The 18178-nt window shown below is 42.4% G+C and overlaps 1 protein-coding gene across 1 annotated transcript in view; it reads left to right on the top strand.

The window, feature by feature from the left end:
- mfsd13a (major facilitator superfamily domain containing 13A) overlaps window positions 1-1366 on the top strand; it is a 33361-nt gene extending 31995 nt beyond the window's left edge. Inside the window, exon 9 of the mRNA XM_028795741.2 lies at window positions 59-1366. Within this exon, the coding sequence (XP_028651574.1) occupies window positions 59-306 (248 nt within the window). The 3' untranslated portion in view covers window positions 307-1366. The remainder of the gene's footprint in view (window positions 1-58) is intronic.
- The last annotated feature ends 16812 nt before the right edge of the window (window positions 1367-18178 follow it).

Genomic DNA, 18178 nt, shown 5'->3' with positions numbered 1-18178 from the left:
TGATAAATGGGCTCTGTTTTAAGCTGTGCCACAGTTACTTTATTCTCTTCACTTGCAGGTTATGACATTTTCCAGCGAGATCCTCTCCAAGAGGTGGTTACAACCCGAGAAATTTCCAACCCTGCTTGGATTACCACTCTCCGCCAGGGCTGCTTTTACCTGCTCATTTTTGTCCCGATCACTTGTGCGTTATTGCAACTGCTAGCGTGGTCTCAGTTCACTCTTCATGGAAAACGACTACAGAATGTGAAATCGCAAAGACAAAATGCATCTTGGGGTAGTTCTGTTCAGGTAAAAGCAGTGTGAGCATTCCTCCGCAAGTCCAGGAAATCAGTCAGTTGGAAAGAGAGTAAAAAGGACCAACAGCTAAGCCTGCCTTATTTTTTATACATGCTGTAAATATGTTGATATTTATAATAACAAATTGTGGGCTCAGACCATATTTTTAATTATTACTGAAGAGAAGTGAAACTCAAAAGCTGTATTTCTCTGTAAAGTTGCTCCTTACCACACCGTCGTCTGTATCATGAATGGCTGCGAGTATTTCAGCTGTGTTGTCAAATGTAACAAAGAACATTCCTGTATGTGTGTGCCAAATGGTTCTTATTTAAATATTTTTGTATGAATGTAAAGATTCCCTGAAATATGTAAAGGTGTTTTCTGCAGTTTCTCTTTACAGCATTGGACATATCCATTGACAGCACTTTACTAATTTTCTAATTTAATGTGTTCCATATTGAAAGTCTATCCTTAGCACAGCGTAACAGAACTGTAGTTTTGTGTTTTAAACTCTTCAGATTCCCTGCCTCTATCTTAAAAGCATTTTTAACAGTACGTAGAAATGCTTTTTATGATTTCCAGTGTAGCATTGTCAAGTATTGCTGTAACTTTATTCTTGAATAACTTCTGGCACAGAAGCTCCAGTAATGCTGTCAGTTTCATTCTCTAAACGTTCGACGGATTCTCTTTGTCTCAGGATATTTCAGCGGTAAAAATGAAGAGAGTCACCAGGACCAAATGCCAATCTGGACGCCGTTTACAGCATTTTTTGGAGTATTCCAGATGAGTGTTTACACTGTTTTGGAAGTAAAGCACCTCTTGTATTTATCCTGCCATTTGTTACTTTTTAAACTTTAACTTGACCTTTGTAATCAAAAGTTTTTTTTCCTTAATTGTCTACAATATATTTCTACTCAAATGTTATACTCCAGATGCCAGATACATCTGTGTGCTTAGACTTACCACCTCAATTATTTGTAATTAAATGTTTACAGAAAAAATCTTTATCTTCATAATGTTTGGTAAAGTTATGTTCCCATAAAAAGGTTTTGACAACCTTCAGAAGTAAATTTTTTTACATCATTCAGAGTGAGTCTGTTACTGTTTTACTGTTTGGGAGGCTAATGGTAATCAGTATACATATCGTTGCCGACCGAGAGGACTACACAAGTCCAAGTGCCGTGTTGGGACGTCATCCTGTTTATTGAAACAACAATTGCAACCTAAAACTAGCAGGTGCAAAACAGACCAAAACAGTGTCCGCTGCTGGCTAAAGTGATACGGCTCTGCAGAGGCCTCCGGCTGGAGCTCCACTGGCGGGTTGCTCGTACCCAAATGAGACGCCTCCTTCTGGGAGCGCACTGCTCTTCTAGTCCTTGGACCGGAAAGGGCAGAGCCAGCTGGCCTCATTGGGCGTCTTCTCTGAGCTGTGGGTGAGACAGGAGGCCAGACAGTCCGCGACAATGCCCCCTCGTGTCCCAGGGTGGTAGTACTTACCTCTGACAAGCCCAGAAGACAACCCTCTGATGCGCATGGGTGACAGTATATACATAAATATACTGAATAATTACATATATAGCACTTTGGTGCTTTAGATAGTTCACTAAAATCTTTGTCTCAGACAGTTTGTTACTTTTACGTCTTCCCAATTAATGCATTAATAGAAAGTGCGTATTTTAGAGTTCCAAAAAAGTGACCCAATCCAACGAGATATTTGCATGTCCATATGAAGACAAACTAACATAGTAACAGAGCACTTCCCGGTTCAGAAACGTGAGATCTTTGTAGGCGTACAGCCCAGCGCTTCATCAAGCAGGTATGACAAAAAGGTGCTCGTGATCAGTGACATCAAGTGAGGGCTGAACCACAGTGATTAACTAAACAGAGGGAATAAAACCTGGCAAGAGACAACCCGACCAAAAAAAGGGGAAGGCACAGTAGATGTCGTAGTTTAACCTGCAGAACTTGCGCCACAACAAAAGTGAGCATCGAGACGGGACACAAAGTAGTCATCCCACATCATCACGGTCTCTTCCAAGCAGACAAGTGTTTACTGATGTGTTGTCCAAACAGAACAAACAAATGGGCAAGGTTGAGGACCAGAAACACAGTGGTCAACCTTGGAAAGTGAGTGCATCAAAAAAGAAATTCACGAAATTGGGAGATGTCCACGAAAATAGATTTGTTGGTACCCCTCACAAAAAAAGAACCCACAGTTTTCTGTGAAATAACGTGAAACTGACAGAAGTAATTGGAACCCATCATTGTTTATTTCATCCATCCATCCATTTTCCAACCTGCTGAATCCTAATTACAGGGTCACGGAGGTCTGGTGGAGCCAATCCCAGCCAACACAGGGCACAAGGCAGGAACCAATCCCGGGCAGGGTGCCAACCCACCGCAGTGTTTATTTCATATCTAACAAAAATCAGACATTGCTTTAGAGTTTTGATTCAACAGAATATTTCAAATAATAACAAATGAAAACCGCACAGACACAAGCGATTAATCTAATATTTTGTTGCACAACCTTTAGAGGTAATAACTGCAAATGAGCGATTCCTGAAGCTCTCAGTATGACTTCTGCATCTGTCAAAAGGTCCTGAGCAAACTGCTCCAAGCTGTGTCCGGTTTGAAGGGGGTCTTCTCCAGACTGTATGTTTCAGTTCCAATGTTTTGTTCTTCACCATTCTTGGGTGTTTATCGCTGTGAGTTTTGGCTCGTTATCCTGTTGGAGTATCCATGACCTGTGACTGAGCTTTCTGATCCTGGACTGTACATTTCGGTCCAGAATGACTTGATTATCCGAGATTTCATTGTTCCCTACACAGACTCAAGGCACCAGGTACCAGATGCAGAAAAGCAGCCTCAAAACATAACTGAGCTTCCTCCATGTCTCATAGTAGGTCTGCTGTTCTTTTCTTTGAAAGCTGAATTTTTTCATCTGTGGCCACTACCAGGCCTTTAATGACCTCTTGGGCACAGCCATCAGCAGTGTGTCTGTCTGCGGAGAGAGTGTCAACCTTGTCGAGAGGTTTACTTACCTTGGCAGTGACATTCATGTGTCTGGTGACTCTTCCTATGAAGTCAGTAGATGGATTGGGAGAGCATGGGTGTCATGAGGTCGCTGGAAAGGGGTGTGTGGTGCTCCTGATATCTATGGAAAAGGACGAAGGTCCAAGTCTTTAGAGCTCTGGTGCTTCCTGTCTTGCTATATGGTTGTGAGACATGGAGGCTATCTAATGACCTGAGACGAAGACTGGACTCCTTTGGTACTGTGTCTCTCCGGAAAATCCTTGGGTATCGTTGGTTTGACTTTGTGTCGAATGAGCGGTTGCTCATGGATTCCCGTTACCTGCATTGTGAGGGAGCGTCAGTTACAGCACATGGCCATGTGGCGCGTTTCCCCGAGGGTGATTCGGCTCGTAAGATCCTCATTGTTGGGGACCCGAGTGGTTGGACCAGGCCATGGGGTCGACCACGTAACACCTGGCTACGGCAGATAGAGGGTCAATTCCAGAGGGTGGGACTGGACCGTGTGTCTGCCTGGGGGGGTTGCCAACTGGGATCCCGAGTTGTTTCGTCGTGTGGTGGGTGCGGCAACTCACTGTACCAGTGCATGCTTCCCCACTTGACTTGACTTGGACATAGAGCTGATGTGATTTGCCAGAGAGCTCCAGATTTGTCTCGTCTTCCAAGTAACATTGTCCCAGAAGTATTGTGGTTTATCAACATGCATTTTAGCAAATTACAGTCTGGCTTTTTTCTCCCAACAGTGGAATCCTCTTTGGTCTTCTTCCATTGAGTCCACTGTCACTCGAAACGGTGCAATCAGACACTGATGGACCTTGACCTTGGAGTTCAGCTTGTATCTCTTTGGAAGTTGTCCTTGGCTTTCTGTCTACCATTCTTACTATCCCTCTGCCCATTCTGGGGTTGATTTTCCTCTTGTGGCTGTGTCCAGGAAAGGATGATTATAGTTCCATGGATCTTACACTTCTTATAATATTTGCAAATGTTGTCACAGGACCATCAGGCTGCTTGGAGGTGGTCTTCTAACCTTTGCCTTTAATATGCTTTTCCATAAGTTTCTTTCTAATCTCCTCAGACAAGTCTCTCCTTGGCTTTCTCTGGTCAATATTCAGTGTTGGTAGGCTGAGTGACTGATTCACGATTGGAGACGTGTGTGATACTAATTTAAAAAAACAACTAGTTTGAAAAATTGCTCCACTCCAGTTATTTATGATCTTTTCTAGGGGTACCAACAAATGTGTCCAGGTCATTTTAGAATATCGTTGTAGAATAATCTACACTTCCCCGTGACCCTGTAGTTAGGATATAGCGGGTTGGATAATGGATGGATGGATGGAATAATCAACACTTGATCTCTGATGACATGTCAAAGGCATGCAGGCCTACATGGAACAATTAGGGTTAGGGTTAGGGTCACTTTTCAGCAGGTATACTGCACTTCCTCAATGAGCTGTAAGGGGGCCAACACATTTGTCTCAGAAACAGCAGAACCACTGGCCCCCTGGTTCACCTCTCTATAGTCTGAAGAAGTCACTTCAGAAATGGTCTTTATAGTGGAGTTATAACCAAAAAAGCCATTCCTCCAAGGTGGAAATAATGATAAATGACTCGCCTACACAGAAGAGGAATGGGTCTGGACAGATAGGCCAAAATTTTTAACAGAATGCAGTTTGCCTGCTGATGGACTGGAAGACACTACATAGATGAATGTCTGCAGGCAACAGGCAAGCAGAGTGGAGGGTCTTTGCAGGTTTGAAACACCATTACCACAGTTGGCAATTTAATGGCCTCTTCAATGCTAAGAATGACAGGTACTGCATGATGGATTCAAATCGGCCATCAGGGAAGTGTCTGGTCAGTCCCATCTTCATTCTGCAGTGTGAGAATAACCCAGCCAAGATCATAAATAAAAAAAAAAAAAGTGCCACAAAAAGAGAAACGGGTAATCCTACAACAGATGGTATGCCCACCACAGAGCACTGATCTCAATGTCATCAAACCAGCCAGGGTTTACGGCGACAAAAGCAAGTAAGGCCACCAAAGTCTGAAGTGAAGGTGTGACAAGGGAGCGACTGACGACATGAACCTTCAGAAGTAGCCTGGCACTGGACATAATAGAAGACAAAATCTGGTCACACCACCTATTGATCTCATTTAGGTTGTATTCCATTTACTGCACTGTTACATTTTCTGATTAGTAAAAACTATTCATGGCACTATTTTTGGAAGCATTTCTTCACAAATATGTAAGTTTTTTTCACAGGACAGTATATTTTTTTCCAAAGGTGCCCATATAGAATTTGGTATTTGGACGTAGTGATAGTCATTTAGGAGATGGGCACTGACTCCCCAGAGCTAGATATGTACAGTAGACTGTTGTGTTGAGATGAGAGAGAGCAGAGGGCACGGCCCGTCAAAGAGAGCTCTGGATGGGTAGGGCATCCCTTCTTTAAACTCTTTAATATATGTTCTTGTTTTGAAGAGTCTCAAATATCTTTTGGTGAGAAAAAAAATCCAAAATGTAAATATTTTTCTATCCAGATACATGTTGTCATCCAGTGTTTTGATGCCTTTGTCTCTTGCAGTCAAAGCCCCTTTAAAGCTTTTCATTCTGTTAACCGGAAGTTTACTTGTTGGTTTAAGATTAGGAATCTTGACGTGGTGGCATACTCTCACGTGAAAGGACTAAGTGTGCCATCTAAAATGTGTCGCTCTACATACCTGGACATAACTAACAATTAAGTCCTAAACCGGGTAATCCAAATCTCAGGTGACAAACATTACAGGACTGATTTTACATTGACGTTATTTATTGAACAAAAAAATAAGCCGACTTCCCATCTCTTACATTGTATTTTGGCTCATCTACCCCCTTAAAACACTGGCTCAGAGCACTGATGATTTAAGGGTCTGCCGCCAAATCTCCCAGGGGTTGAGGTTGGAACTTTGATTTGCTCCTTCCAAAGTTGTGACTTCTTTAGTTTTTGGGCATTCAGTTGTACATTTACTGGTGTTCTTTAGGACCCCTGTCCAGTTGTGGTCCCCCAAGAAGCGGGGCCACGTGCCAGGAAACTGCCTTCCACCCTATAAATCCTGGGGGGTCTTCCACAGTTCCTAGCCTCAGAGTTTCGAGTTTCAGGCCAGCCTTGGCTGTCCGTGTCAAGTGGCTGTGAGCAACACCAATTCACCCATCTGCTGTGCTCGATATACGTGTTTGACTCTTTGGTGCTTTTCATATTGATCCAGCAATTGCATTAAGGTGTCTTTGCTCCAGATGTTTTGTGGTTCGTTCAGATGCGGTTGTGCAGCTGTGGCATTTTTGGAGAAAAGACCTTTTTTATGGCTTCCTAGAAGACCATACTTTGTTATTTAAGCAATGAACTGTAGAACATTCACAATGTTGACAGATCCCTGGTGTACCTTTGATGCTCTTCCTGCAAAATGGTATCCCTTTTACTTTTCCTCCCACCGCTAATGCACAAACAATGCGAGCACGTCAGCAAAACTAAACCTCCTAGGAGAGATGCCCAGAGTAGTTCCTTTCAATTACCTGACATCTCTACATTTCAGTTTTTTTTCTGACGATTTAAATAGTTTCTAGGACCCCGGGGTTTTTACAGCACAGGCTTACACAGCTAGTATTTCATAAATATTCAGGGCTTGCAGTTATTACTAGCTGGGGCTTGATGGTGATGCCCCCCTCTAGTGGGCATTACTGGAAGTGCTTTGGAACTCTTTTGGTCTCCTAATTTATGACACGGATACTGAAACTGGTGCATAAGGCGCTGTATGACCAAACTGCCCTGATATGCCAGGTGACTTCAGTCATGCAAAGCTGCAGAGGAGTGCCAGTATGTGCGTGGCAAACAGGCAAAATGGTTACAATCAAGTAGAAAGACAAGAAAGACACTCAGAGTGCAGCAACTGTCATTCATGTCAGGGGAAATGTGGAAGTGGCTGAGCTTTGTACCATGGTAGCCTACAAATAAATAATAAGGGGCGCATCGATCAAGCGGACCAGGCACTGAAAATCTATCATCTCATGTGCAAGCTACAGAAAAAAATATTAGAAGAAAAGTAGGCTGTAACACTAGATGGCGCTATACCAGCGCTTAACCCAACACACAGACACTGACAACACCAAGAAGCTGTTTGATTTCTTTTGCCTTCTTGTGTGAATTTCCCCTTGAGATTAATAAAGTATCTATCTATCTATGATTAGTCACCCCTTATCTATCTATCTATCTATCTATCTATCTATCTATCTATCTATCTATCTATGATTAGTCACCCCTTATCTATCTATCTATCTATCTATCTATCTATCTATCTATCTATGATTAGTCACCCCTTATCTATCTATCTATCTATCTATCTATCTATCTATCTATGATTAGTCACCCCTTATCTATCTATCTATCTATCTATCTATCTATGATTAGTCACCCCTTATCTATCTATCTATCTATCTATCTATCTATCTATCTATCTATCTATGATTAGTCACCCCTTATCTATCTATCTATCTATCTATCTATCTATCTATGATTAGTCACCCCTTATCTATCTATCTATCTATCTATCTATCTATCTATCTATCTATCTATGATTAGTCACCCCTTATCTATCTATCTATCTATCTATCTATGATTAGTCACCCCTTATCTATCTATCTATCTATCTATCTATCTATCTATCTATCTATCTATCTATCTATCTATCTATCTATCTATCTATCTATGATTAGTCACCCTCTATCTATCTATCTATCTATGATTAGTCACCCCTTATCTATCTATCTATCTATCTATGATTAGTCACCCTCTATCTGTCTATCTATCTATCTATGATTAGTCACCCCTTATCTATCTATCTATCTATCTATCTATCTATCTATCTATCTATCTATCTATCTATCTATCTATGATTAGTCACCCTCTATCTATCTATCTATCTATCTATCTATCTATCTATCTATCTATCTATCTATCTATCTATCTATCTATCTATGATTAGTCACCCCTTATCTATCTATCTATCTATGATTAGTCACCCCTTATCTATCTATCTATCTATCTATCTATGATTAGTCACCCCTTATCTATCTATCTATCTATCTATCTACAGTGCCCAAAGCACCCCCACCACAATAACCAAATCCATAAAATAATACTCAAATCTCTCCTCCACACCTCCCAGCAAGCTCAGTCCACTACCACCCAACTCCGACTTGGCATGCTGGGTTCCCATCAGTCCTTTAAATAGTCTTTGACCCGGAAGTGCTTCTGTCCTTCTGGCACTTCCGGGTCTAATGAAGAACTTTGGGGAAGTACTTTGGGGCCTCTGTCCTCGTGACTACCTCGTACTTCCAGGCTATAATGAAAGAATACGTCCCCCCGGCCCTTCGATAGCTCCTCCTGGCGGGACCCATGGTTCCCTACAGGGCTGAGAAATCGAACTCCAAGTCCCAGGATGCCCTGCGGGAATCTGGGGCACCGCTACACTCCAGGGGAGCTGCCATCCAGTGTCTCGGGGGAAGCAGTGTCGGGAGGTAGCTGGCTTTCTCCATCCTTCCATTCCAGGGGCGTCCTGGCCGGGTTGAGCTGCTGGCCGTCCATCACAAGGCAAAGAAACACGCGTCTACTGTCCTGATTGCAATGTCGGGCTGTGTGCTGGTGACAGTTTCCAAACATATCACATGAAGGACGTCTACTAAATCGGCCCCAGTGCAGCAGTGGACACTAGACAGACCTCTCCTCCTTTAGTTAGGTTGATATTTTGGTGTTTATTTATTTCTTTTATATGTAAAGACATTTTTTTTGGTTGAAAAAAATTCCACGTATTTGGCTCCTTTTTCCTGAGATAAGCAGGAAGTTAAAGCCATGAAGAGGAGAGGAGACAAGATGATCCCTTGGTGGGGTGCAACAGCCACGGTGAACTGACTGAGCTGATATGTGCAGCCTGACTGGCGCAGCCTTTGCACCCCATACTTTCCACAAGATACCAGAGTTTACGTGGTTTTAAGCTTCCCACCAGTCCACAAAGTGTTGCACGGTGCTTTTAGAAAGTATTCCCACACCTTCACATTTTACACATTTTAAGTTGCAGCCTGGTGCTAAAATCACTTCCATTCATTTTTTCCCTCATCAAATTGCACTCAATACCCCAGAATGACAAAGCCATAGGATTTTAGGAATTTTTTGCACAATTTATTAAAAATAAAAAACTGAAATATCGCATTGTCACAAGTGTTTAGACTCTTCGCAGTGACACCTGGAATTGGGCTCAGGCACGTCTCATTCTACTGATTGTTGTTGAGAAGTTTCTACACCTTGTATGAAGTCCCCAACGCACAACCTGATGTTGTCCTCAGGACAGCAGAAGTGTATTTCTTTGTGCATTTTTGAAAGATTTTTTCTGTTGCTTGCACATGAAATGGTAGATTGTCTGTACCTGATCCGCATGATCAACGCACCCCTTGTGTTATTGCGGCCTGCCACAGCGTAAGGCTTGGTGACTTCCACATTTCCTCTTACACGGACATTGACAGCTGCTGCATTAGGGGGCTAACGTCTTCCTCGTCTGTGCACTCGATCACAATTATTTTGTCTTTCCATCACGTAGTTGTTGCATCACGCTGAAGCTTCACACCGAGCTTATCATGGCGGCTTGGTCGTACAGTGCGGTATCATGCAACAGTCTCACTTGCCTTGTCAACATCTGATGACCGATCATCATCAATATTGTTCGATTTGAGCAATAGTTCTGTATCAGTTCGTTCTAAAACTGTCTTCATGGCTTTTCAGTTGCCATTGTGGTTTTAGTTGGAAACTCCACCCCACTCATGAATATTGATGAGGTGGCAAAACAAATAGAAATAGTCATGATTTTCTGCAGCATATTATTTCATCTATTAAATGGAAGCAGAATATTGTCCACTACTTTATTCAGACTTAAAAATATAAAGTGGATCATTACACATAACCCTGAGTGTGATTCGTGGTTAACCGTCTTTACAGAGAATCAAAAGCCTGAGTCACACTTTGGTTTAACACCTAGGAGGTCATTGGACAAGACCTCAAGATGTAGCCTAGGGAGCTGGAGGTTGTATCACCAGTTTGCAAATCATGTTAGACGTGTTTTGGATGAGAACTGGCACCTTCTGATGGCCCCCTACCGGAAATGTGTGGCTTCAGGTCAGCTGCCCCAAGTGGGGGAGTTTAAGAACCTTGGGGTCTTAATCATCCACAGTGCGCTGCTTGGTTGGTAATGCATGACATTTTGTAGTATACCATGAAAAGCAAAGAATTCAACAGTCCATATTCCGACCTGGTTTTGTCCATTATGGGGAAGACAGGGACCAGTTCTGGGCGAGGACACCAGTGCATTGCATGATACACCCTCACTAGGCCCAACTTAGTGACGCTACTTCCCTTACCATGAAGGGTTTTGGGAAAATGCTTTAGTAACTGGAAAACATATACTGTACATGGGACATGTTGAGAACGGATCAGAAATGGGTCCCACACCCCTGGAGTGATAAGGCGGTGGCATTACCCACGGCATCACCACTGACCACCATCCCCACCTTCTCAAACCTTCTTAATCCAGCTCAGGGTCAGAGGGTCTGGAGTCTATACCAGCAGAATCAGGTCCAAGATGGCAGTTAGCGAGCGGATGGATGCCAGTCCACCCTCACACACTGCTACACGCATACAGGGTCAATCTGAATACCCTACTTGTCCATGTCTGGAGATGAAGAACCACACAGGCCAAGGTCTCTGGAGCCATGAGGCAACAGCACTAATTGAGACAACCACAGAGAAACACACAAACGGTCAGCATTACATGAGCATTTAAATGTATTTATTGAATACAGTGGCACCATACATTTGCAATTGCAACTTGTGCATTAAATAAGAGACGTGAATGAAATCAACCAATGGAACTGAAACACTCCACGGACAAACAGAAATGCTTCATGGCAGATTTGGAAGGCTTCTTTAGGAAATATACAAGTGGAAAACAAAACATTCCTGCTAGTCACTAAGCAAACAAAGCGATAAAAAAATAGCAGCTTGAAGGAAACGAATATCTGAAGAAAATGTGCAATCATAGGTGGGCACCTACACGTCTGTACTGAAGTCAAAGTGGCTTACATCTCATGTGATGACCGCCAAGTACTGAGCTACCATCTCAGCTGAGGAAGGTTTGACGCAACCAAGGAGATCAGTCTGCATTGAATGGACATCGGTTTCAAAATTGACTGTGATGACACGTGAGCGCATTCAGGACTAAGAGGGTTACTGGCACTGGCCTGTCAATTCTACATCTACTTCTTAAATTCAAATGGGGAAAACGAGAGCAGACCTTAGCATTGAAGTAAGAATCTACGGAATGTGACAAACAACAGGAGACCGTTCAGTCCATTTGTCTCTCGGTTGTTTAGCTACGCCATCCCGATATCTTATTCAGATTCTTCTTACAGGATGTCAAGTTTTCTGCTTTAACTCCATGTTTCGGTAGTTCGTTCTCAATTCCCACAACTCTTTGAGTAAATCTACTTCCTGGATTTCCGTTAATCTGGCCACATTCAGAATATTCTGCGTGTGCTTTTCTTGCAGTTTTGTTACTTTACAAGTCTTGTAAAGTTGTACTTTCCCCTTCTTTTAATCAACACACACGTTAGGTTAACTGGCGACTTTATGCGGGCCCTGTGTGGATGTGAGCGGGCAAGTGGGCCCTGCGACTGACCAGCGGCCCGTCAATTGCTTCTTTTCCCGGGTGTTTATTCTCTTTTTGTATAAAAATGTTTTACGTTCTATAGAACGATACTGCGGCTCTGTACTTCTGTGACATTGTGGTGCGTATGACTACGGCCGGCCCTGATTTAGTAGTCAGTCAGATTGTTTCTATCGTCCTTTATTGTGTTATCTAATTTTAATTTTATGTTTAATGCCTGCTGGAGTCTAAACACGTGCTCTGTACGATGAGGCAGGTTAGTTTTAAAGCTTCTTTAACTTTGGATTAGTGCTGCCATGTTTGATGTTCTGAGGATTTTGAGTCATTTGTTCATTTTAACATCTATATTTGGACTATCCTAGTTTGAGTATAGAGAAATGATCAAAAATGTACAGAGAGATAAGATTTATTTAAGTAGTTTAGGTCCTTTTATATCTTGCATTATTGACGGGTAACGTTCGAATGTGTCAGAAAATGAAAAGCAATGTCAAGTCTTCATGTTTTAAGAGACTAAAATTGAGACTGTAGCTTTATGCCTGTTTGACATCTGGAAATGCTGCATTATTACTGAATTATCAACAATTCTCTGAGACACCTAAAAATAAGAGAAATAAGTGTATAATGTGGAAGTAACTGTTTAGCATCTGTAATATGAAAGCTGGGTGATTGTTCTTTTTAATATAAGGACATTTACACTTTATCACGCGATACTGCTGTTCTGTACTTTGAGCCCCTGCCTGCTTAGGCTTGGCCAGACCCACTGTGAGCCTGAACTGGATTAACTGGGTTGGGGGGGTGTCACTTTACACTACCTGCTCCAATAACACGCCACAAGATATCTTCTATATTCACGTATTTGAGAGTGTCACATAAATCATGGATTATGTCAACAGTTTCCAATGCTGTCCCGGGAGATCCCTGTGACTGCTGATTTTTAGTAACAGGTTTCATAACCGAAAAGCTGATTGACTGATTATCTCCATGTCACTGTGGTGAAGCGTGTCCGGAATCAACGGACAAGAGCAGGTGTACGGCTTTCGAAAATGGAGCAGCTCAGACTTCATGAGTGTAAGGTGTGTGCGGGAAGAAAGCCATGCAGCCGCGGAGAACTTACTGGGGGAATTGGCCGATTGCTCCTTCACGTGTGTGAGTGCAGTTGGCACAGTCATCCCTCATTAGTGCTCCATTAGTCATTTAGGGCGCCTACACTCACAAGGAGTACAAAAAGGGGAGGACAGAAGAAAACTGAAGACTAGAGGGGAAGGACAAAGCAGAATTGGGCTGGGGCCAGCGTGTAGGAAGGGTGAAGCGTTCGGGGATGTCCCATGGTGGAATGAGGGGAATCGTGTTCGCTCATGTTGAGCTGTGGAGCAGGAACGATCGTGGGCTCCTCAGACCTGCAGTGACCAACAGAGGTGGCAGGAAGAGGCGGCCGGGCCTGGGGGGGGTCCCAGCAGATGTCGAACAACATGGCTGGGACAGGAGCCAGTATGCGGACAACCGGGTGAATAAGGGAGACAAGAGAGAAGCACTGGGGATTGTATTGAAGAAAGGCGATTCTGACTTAGGTTTTTACCTATTTATCAAGCTTTTATTTCTTACTCACAGCATTTATTTTTATGGACAATTATTTATTGTGGAAGAAATATTACCTGCACTTTTTGTTTGGATGTTGTTGCCTTGTTGATTGCTGTTTGTGAATAAATTGCATTAACTTGTTGTGCCTTCACTTTCCCTAATCCATCCTCAGTTAATGAATATCGATATCACAGATATTTCAGTAAAGATTAGTTAGCAAAGCCAGGTTTGAAATTTCTGGTGTCAAACCTTTTATTGTTTGAGGTTGTTTTCCCAATTGTTTTTATTGTTAATGGTCATTATTAGAATACAATTAAGAGAACAAACCCCACACAATACAGTGAATTAACAGGAAAATGACAAAAGACACTTAGAGCTACTAAAAAAATATGAATTTCGCTAAATTTCTTGTGAATGTAAATCTCACACTGCTGCGCCATTCTGTAAGTAACATTAGAGAAGGCAAAAAAACATCAGATTAAATACTGAGATCAATTTGAGGTTAAAAATGACTCAACTGATTTGGAAACTGGTTGGGACAAAAAATTGCAGCTATAAGAGCCCCCCTAGGACTGGGGCTGGAAACCACCGTGTTCATATGCAGTACTTTTTTGGGTTTTCCTTTTTTTTTCTTACCAAAATGAAAGTTCATCCATCCATTTTCAATCTTGCCTATTCCAATATAGAGCCACAGGAACCGACAGCTTCTGCCGACAGACAGGATCTAACATTCAGTCCACTTACACACACACACACACATACACACAATCGGGTTAAGTTGAATAACTCAATTACGGCAGAAACCTGTCTTCACGCGCAGTGCAAGTAACCTGCTGGAGTTCTCCTTTGACAAAACACTCGCACGTCATTAAACTGCACAAAAAACATTAAGTGTCACCATCAGCCACCTTGAACCGGACAATAAGCAGGACGCCTGTGATAATTTTCCTGTGTTTCATAAATACTAGGGGGCTCTGCCCCCTGCTCGCTTTGCTCACCCACCCCCGGGTTTGGTTTACCGGATATACAATGGGAATTGTTACATCTGCATTATTTTCACTTTTACTTTAAAACTTTTGTAAAAACAATACTTGTCCTTTATTTCTGGCCCCGGGCGTGGTTACATCCCTTTCTCGCAGTATGTATAACGCTGCTCGTGTTGTGAAGGGGGGGGTGTGGCTGAATGCACGCTAAGGAGATGCAGTCGGATCATGTTGTCTTGCTGCTGCTGCTGGCGAGCTGCCTGTTATGTTTGTCGTGCTGCGCGTCTATCATTTAAAAGCCTGTACAGCAGCTGTCCTTTTGCCACTTCGTGTCTCTGCTGCTCGCGTTGTGAAGGGGGGGCTGAACTCACGCTAAGGAGTTGCAGTCAGATCATCTGCTGGCTTCCAACTGCTGCTGCTGGCAAGCTGTGTGTTCTGCTTGTCGTTGTTTTAAGAGCTGGGAGCACATGATGTCTGACTACCAAAAGCGTTCGTCCAACAACTGCTTGGTTAGATGTCCGTGAACTTGTTTTAAATGTTGTCTCACTGCCTTGTCTCGCATGATGTTAGTGTCTCTCGCGGGACGTCAAATTGCAATCTCTTGTCACCAAGTCTCATGTTTAAGGTCCCCGCGAGACGCTCCGTGGCCAATCTCTTTCGTCTCGCGGGTCTTTTAAGTGTCTTCCAAGAAGATCACATCTCGTCTCCCTGGTCTCCCTTCCATTAAGGTTTTTTTTTATAATAGAGAGATGTTTAGTTAAACTGGCACTTTATTTATAGGTTTCTATTACCGGATTGCATGCAGCAAACTCTTTTCTACTTGGCCGTGTGATTGAATCCTGCAAAGCACCGCCATACCTGCATGTGTGACTCTTGCCTTACGCTCAGAGCTGCTGGAATAACAACACAGGTAGTTTTACTTCAATAAGATAAATGTTGTGTTAGGTTACTCGTTACTTTAAAAAGTAATTAGACTACTTAAAGCATGTTACTTTTAGCGTGTTACCCTACCGCTCTCGGGATTGTGTTGTTGAGTTTAGCACTGTACATTCAGCTCGTCAAAATACATTTTGTGATTTCTGACACATTGAGACACATTTTTTCAGCCAGGAGGAGGAGGAGTGATGCACTCTCCTGAGCATTTGCCACTGGAAATTTACTTTTTAGACGCTTCTACCTGTGTCTGCTGAAAGCGTGTGATAAGCAAACACGCAGAGGCTGAGAGAGTGCAACCAGGGCCGCAGACTGCCCATTAGGGCAATGCCCGGTAGGCCGAGGACTCTGGTCTGGTCATGGGCTGGCTGTTTCATGAAATAAATTTTATGTACTGGATACTGTTTGACATTAAAATTAATTTAAACTACTAAACATTATCTGTCCGGTACTGCGATTCATATAGTCCTTTATAATATACTGTATTACGTCATCAAGTTCTTTTAGTTGTCAGTACACAACGTTGCAGCAAAAAATTTGGTCAAAACTGCCTTTTGCCGATTTCTGTTTCAATACCACTACATTTCGGTTAGCATATACATTATTGCAATTTATTTTATCTCATATCTAGTATTTAAATCGGTAGTAATAATTAGCTTAGATTATGTATTATGCATTTTATTATTCTCTGGTCATCAGCATGAGTGATAATTAGTGGTTTGCAGCTGCGATTATTAGTATGATGAAATAAAGTTATAAAGCACAGGATAGGAATTTTTCATATTAGGACAGAACATTTATAGTTTATCGTTAAGTTAATGGACCATTTCAGTCATGTGAGGTTTTCATTATAACCTCGGTTATAATTTATTCCATTGTAAATTAGCGTTTGGTTATCGAGTTGAAAATAATTGTTTCATACCTGTAATCGCTTACTTTGCTTTTGACAACTGTGTCAACTTGCAAGTCTAGTAAAGAGTGTCCTCTCTGCTGCTACAGGGTGCTTCTCCGGTTGAACCTCTTAACTGATTGCCTACAAGCTACTGCTAACGCTGCCTGTGTCTGTCGCAAGTGCAGCGTGAAAGACCATTCTCTGCGTTGAAGAGAATCAAAAGTTGCCCAAGAAGCACAATGACGCACAAACATCTTGAGGCGTTCACGTTGATGTCGGTGGAGAAAAGTATCCTAGCCAAACTTGACACTAACAGTATTGTTGATGATGTGGCTGCTAAAAGCAGTGAACTGCGTAAGCTACTAGCCTACTGGCACTTGGACATGACATTGATATTTGACATGTACTCTAATAACGTGTAAGCTGTGTTACTGAATTTTTATTTTTCATTACATTTTATTTCTAAGCATGTCGTCAAATTTTAAGTTGTGTCTAAACAACAGTGTACAGGTTACGTTTGGCAACAGTTTAGACTTTAGAGTTCATATCATAGGCTCATAGGAAGTAGCGAGCCGCGTACTCATCACAAATTTTAAGAAAATTACAATGAATAATGAGCCGAGTGGGTCGACCTCGTCACCTCACTCGTTGAAGGATGCCCGAGCCGGTTTTGAGACCCAGTCCGCTCCTTAGTGCAACAGACACGCTCAGACTACAAAATTGTTAACAGTAAGCTGGTTTCGAGTTTACAGGGCCATATAATTTGGTTATTCATGGAGGAATGTACCTGTGTTAATCTGGTTTCTGAGAGGCCAATAACCTGAATTCTCTAATCAGGATGAAGGTTTACATTGCATTTTCGAAAGCAGGTTTCAGTGAATGAACTGGGTTATGTAAACTCACACATGATCTCACCATCATACTAATATGCAAGTCATTAGGATGGGGAAGCAAACTGAAGTTTTCCTGTTGCCTGTGACCCTTAAAGTTCAACACAATCAAATGCATGATGAGCTCACTGAAATGTGACTTGTCAGTCCCGATCTGTGCGGCCTAACCTACTACAAAGCAGCAGTCTTCCTTGGACGGGACACTTATGTGTGATCATTAGTGGAAACACTAAAAACGGCTCACTGGACATTATGCAGAGAACTTGAGAGCAACTGGCTTGTGAGAAGCAAAATAAATGGAAGTGCAAACTGAGCCAAGGAGACACCACACACTTAAACGCATGATCTCAATTAAAGAGCGACAGGAAATGAAAGCCCTAGGAGGAAGTGTGAGCTACACAAGCTGATCTCGCAGCCTTCATACGCATTAAGAATATTTAATCAACCCTAACCAACAGAACTAATGCAATGTGTGAAGTGGGGCAGGGCATGTTAGCAAAATACCTGTTGGCCCAAATCAATAGAGATGTTAATGTTTAGGGTAGAAAAAAATAAGAAAAATACAAGGAATTAAGGTCATGAGGAGAATATAGTAGTTTAGCTTCAGGGAATAAAAAATGCAAAAGCCAGTGTGTTACAGCGGATTAAAGGCCCCCAAGCAAGAGGTCAAGGATAAAACCTGATTCAAGCTGTAACCCAGGGGTCCTCAATCACGGTCCTGGAGGGCCGCAGTGGTTGCAGGTTTTCCTTCCAACTGGTTTCCTAATTAGAAGATAGTCCTGGCTGATAATGAAACTTGGTATTTAACTATTTGACTTGTTAATGCTTTCACTCGTCCAATAGAAATT

Source organism: Erpetoichthys calabaricus, chromosome 2 (assembly GCF_900747795.2).
Source record: "Erpetoichthys calabaricus chromosome 2, fErpCal1.3, whole genome shotgun sequence".
NCBI classification, from domain to species: Eukaryota; Metazoa; Chordata; class Cladistia; order Polypteriformes; family Polypteridae; genus Erpetoichthys; species Erpetoichthys calabaricus.
This window is presented reverse-complemented; position numbering and strand designations above follow the sequence as displayed.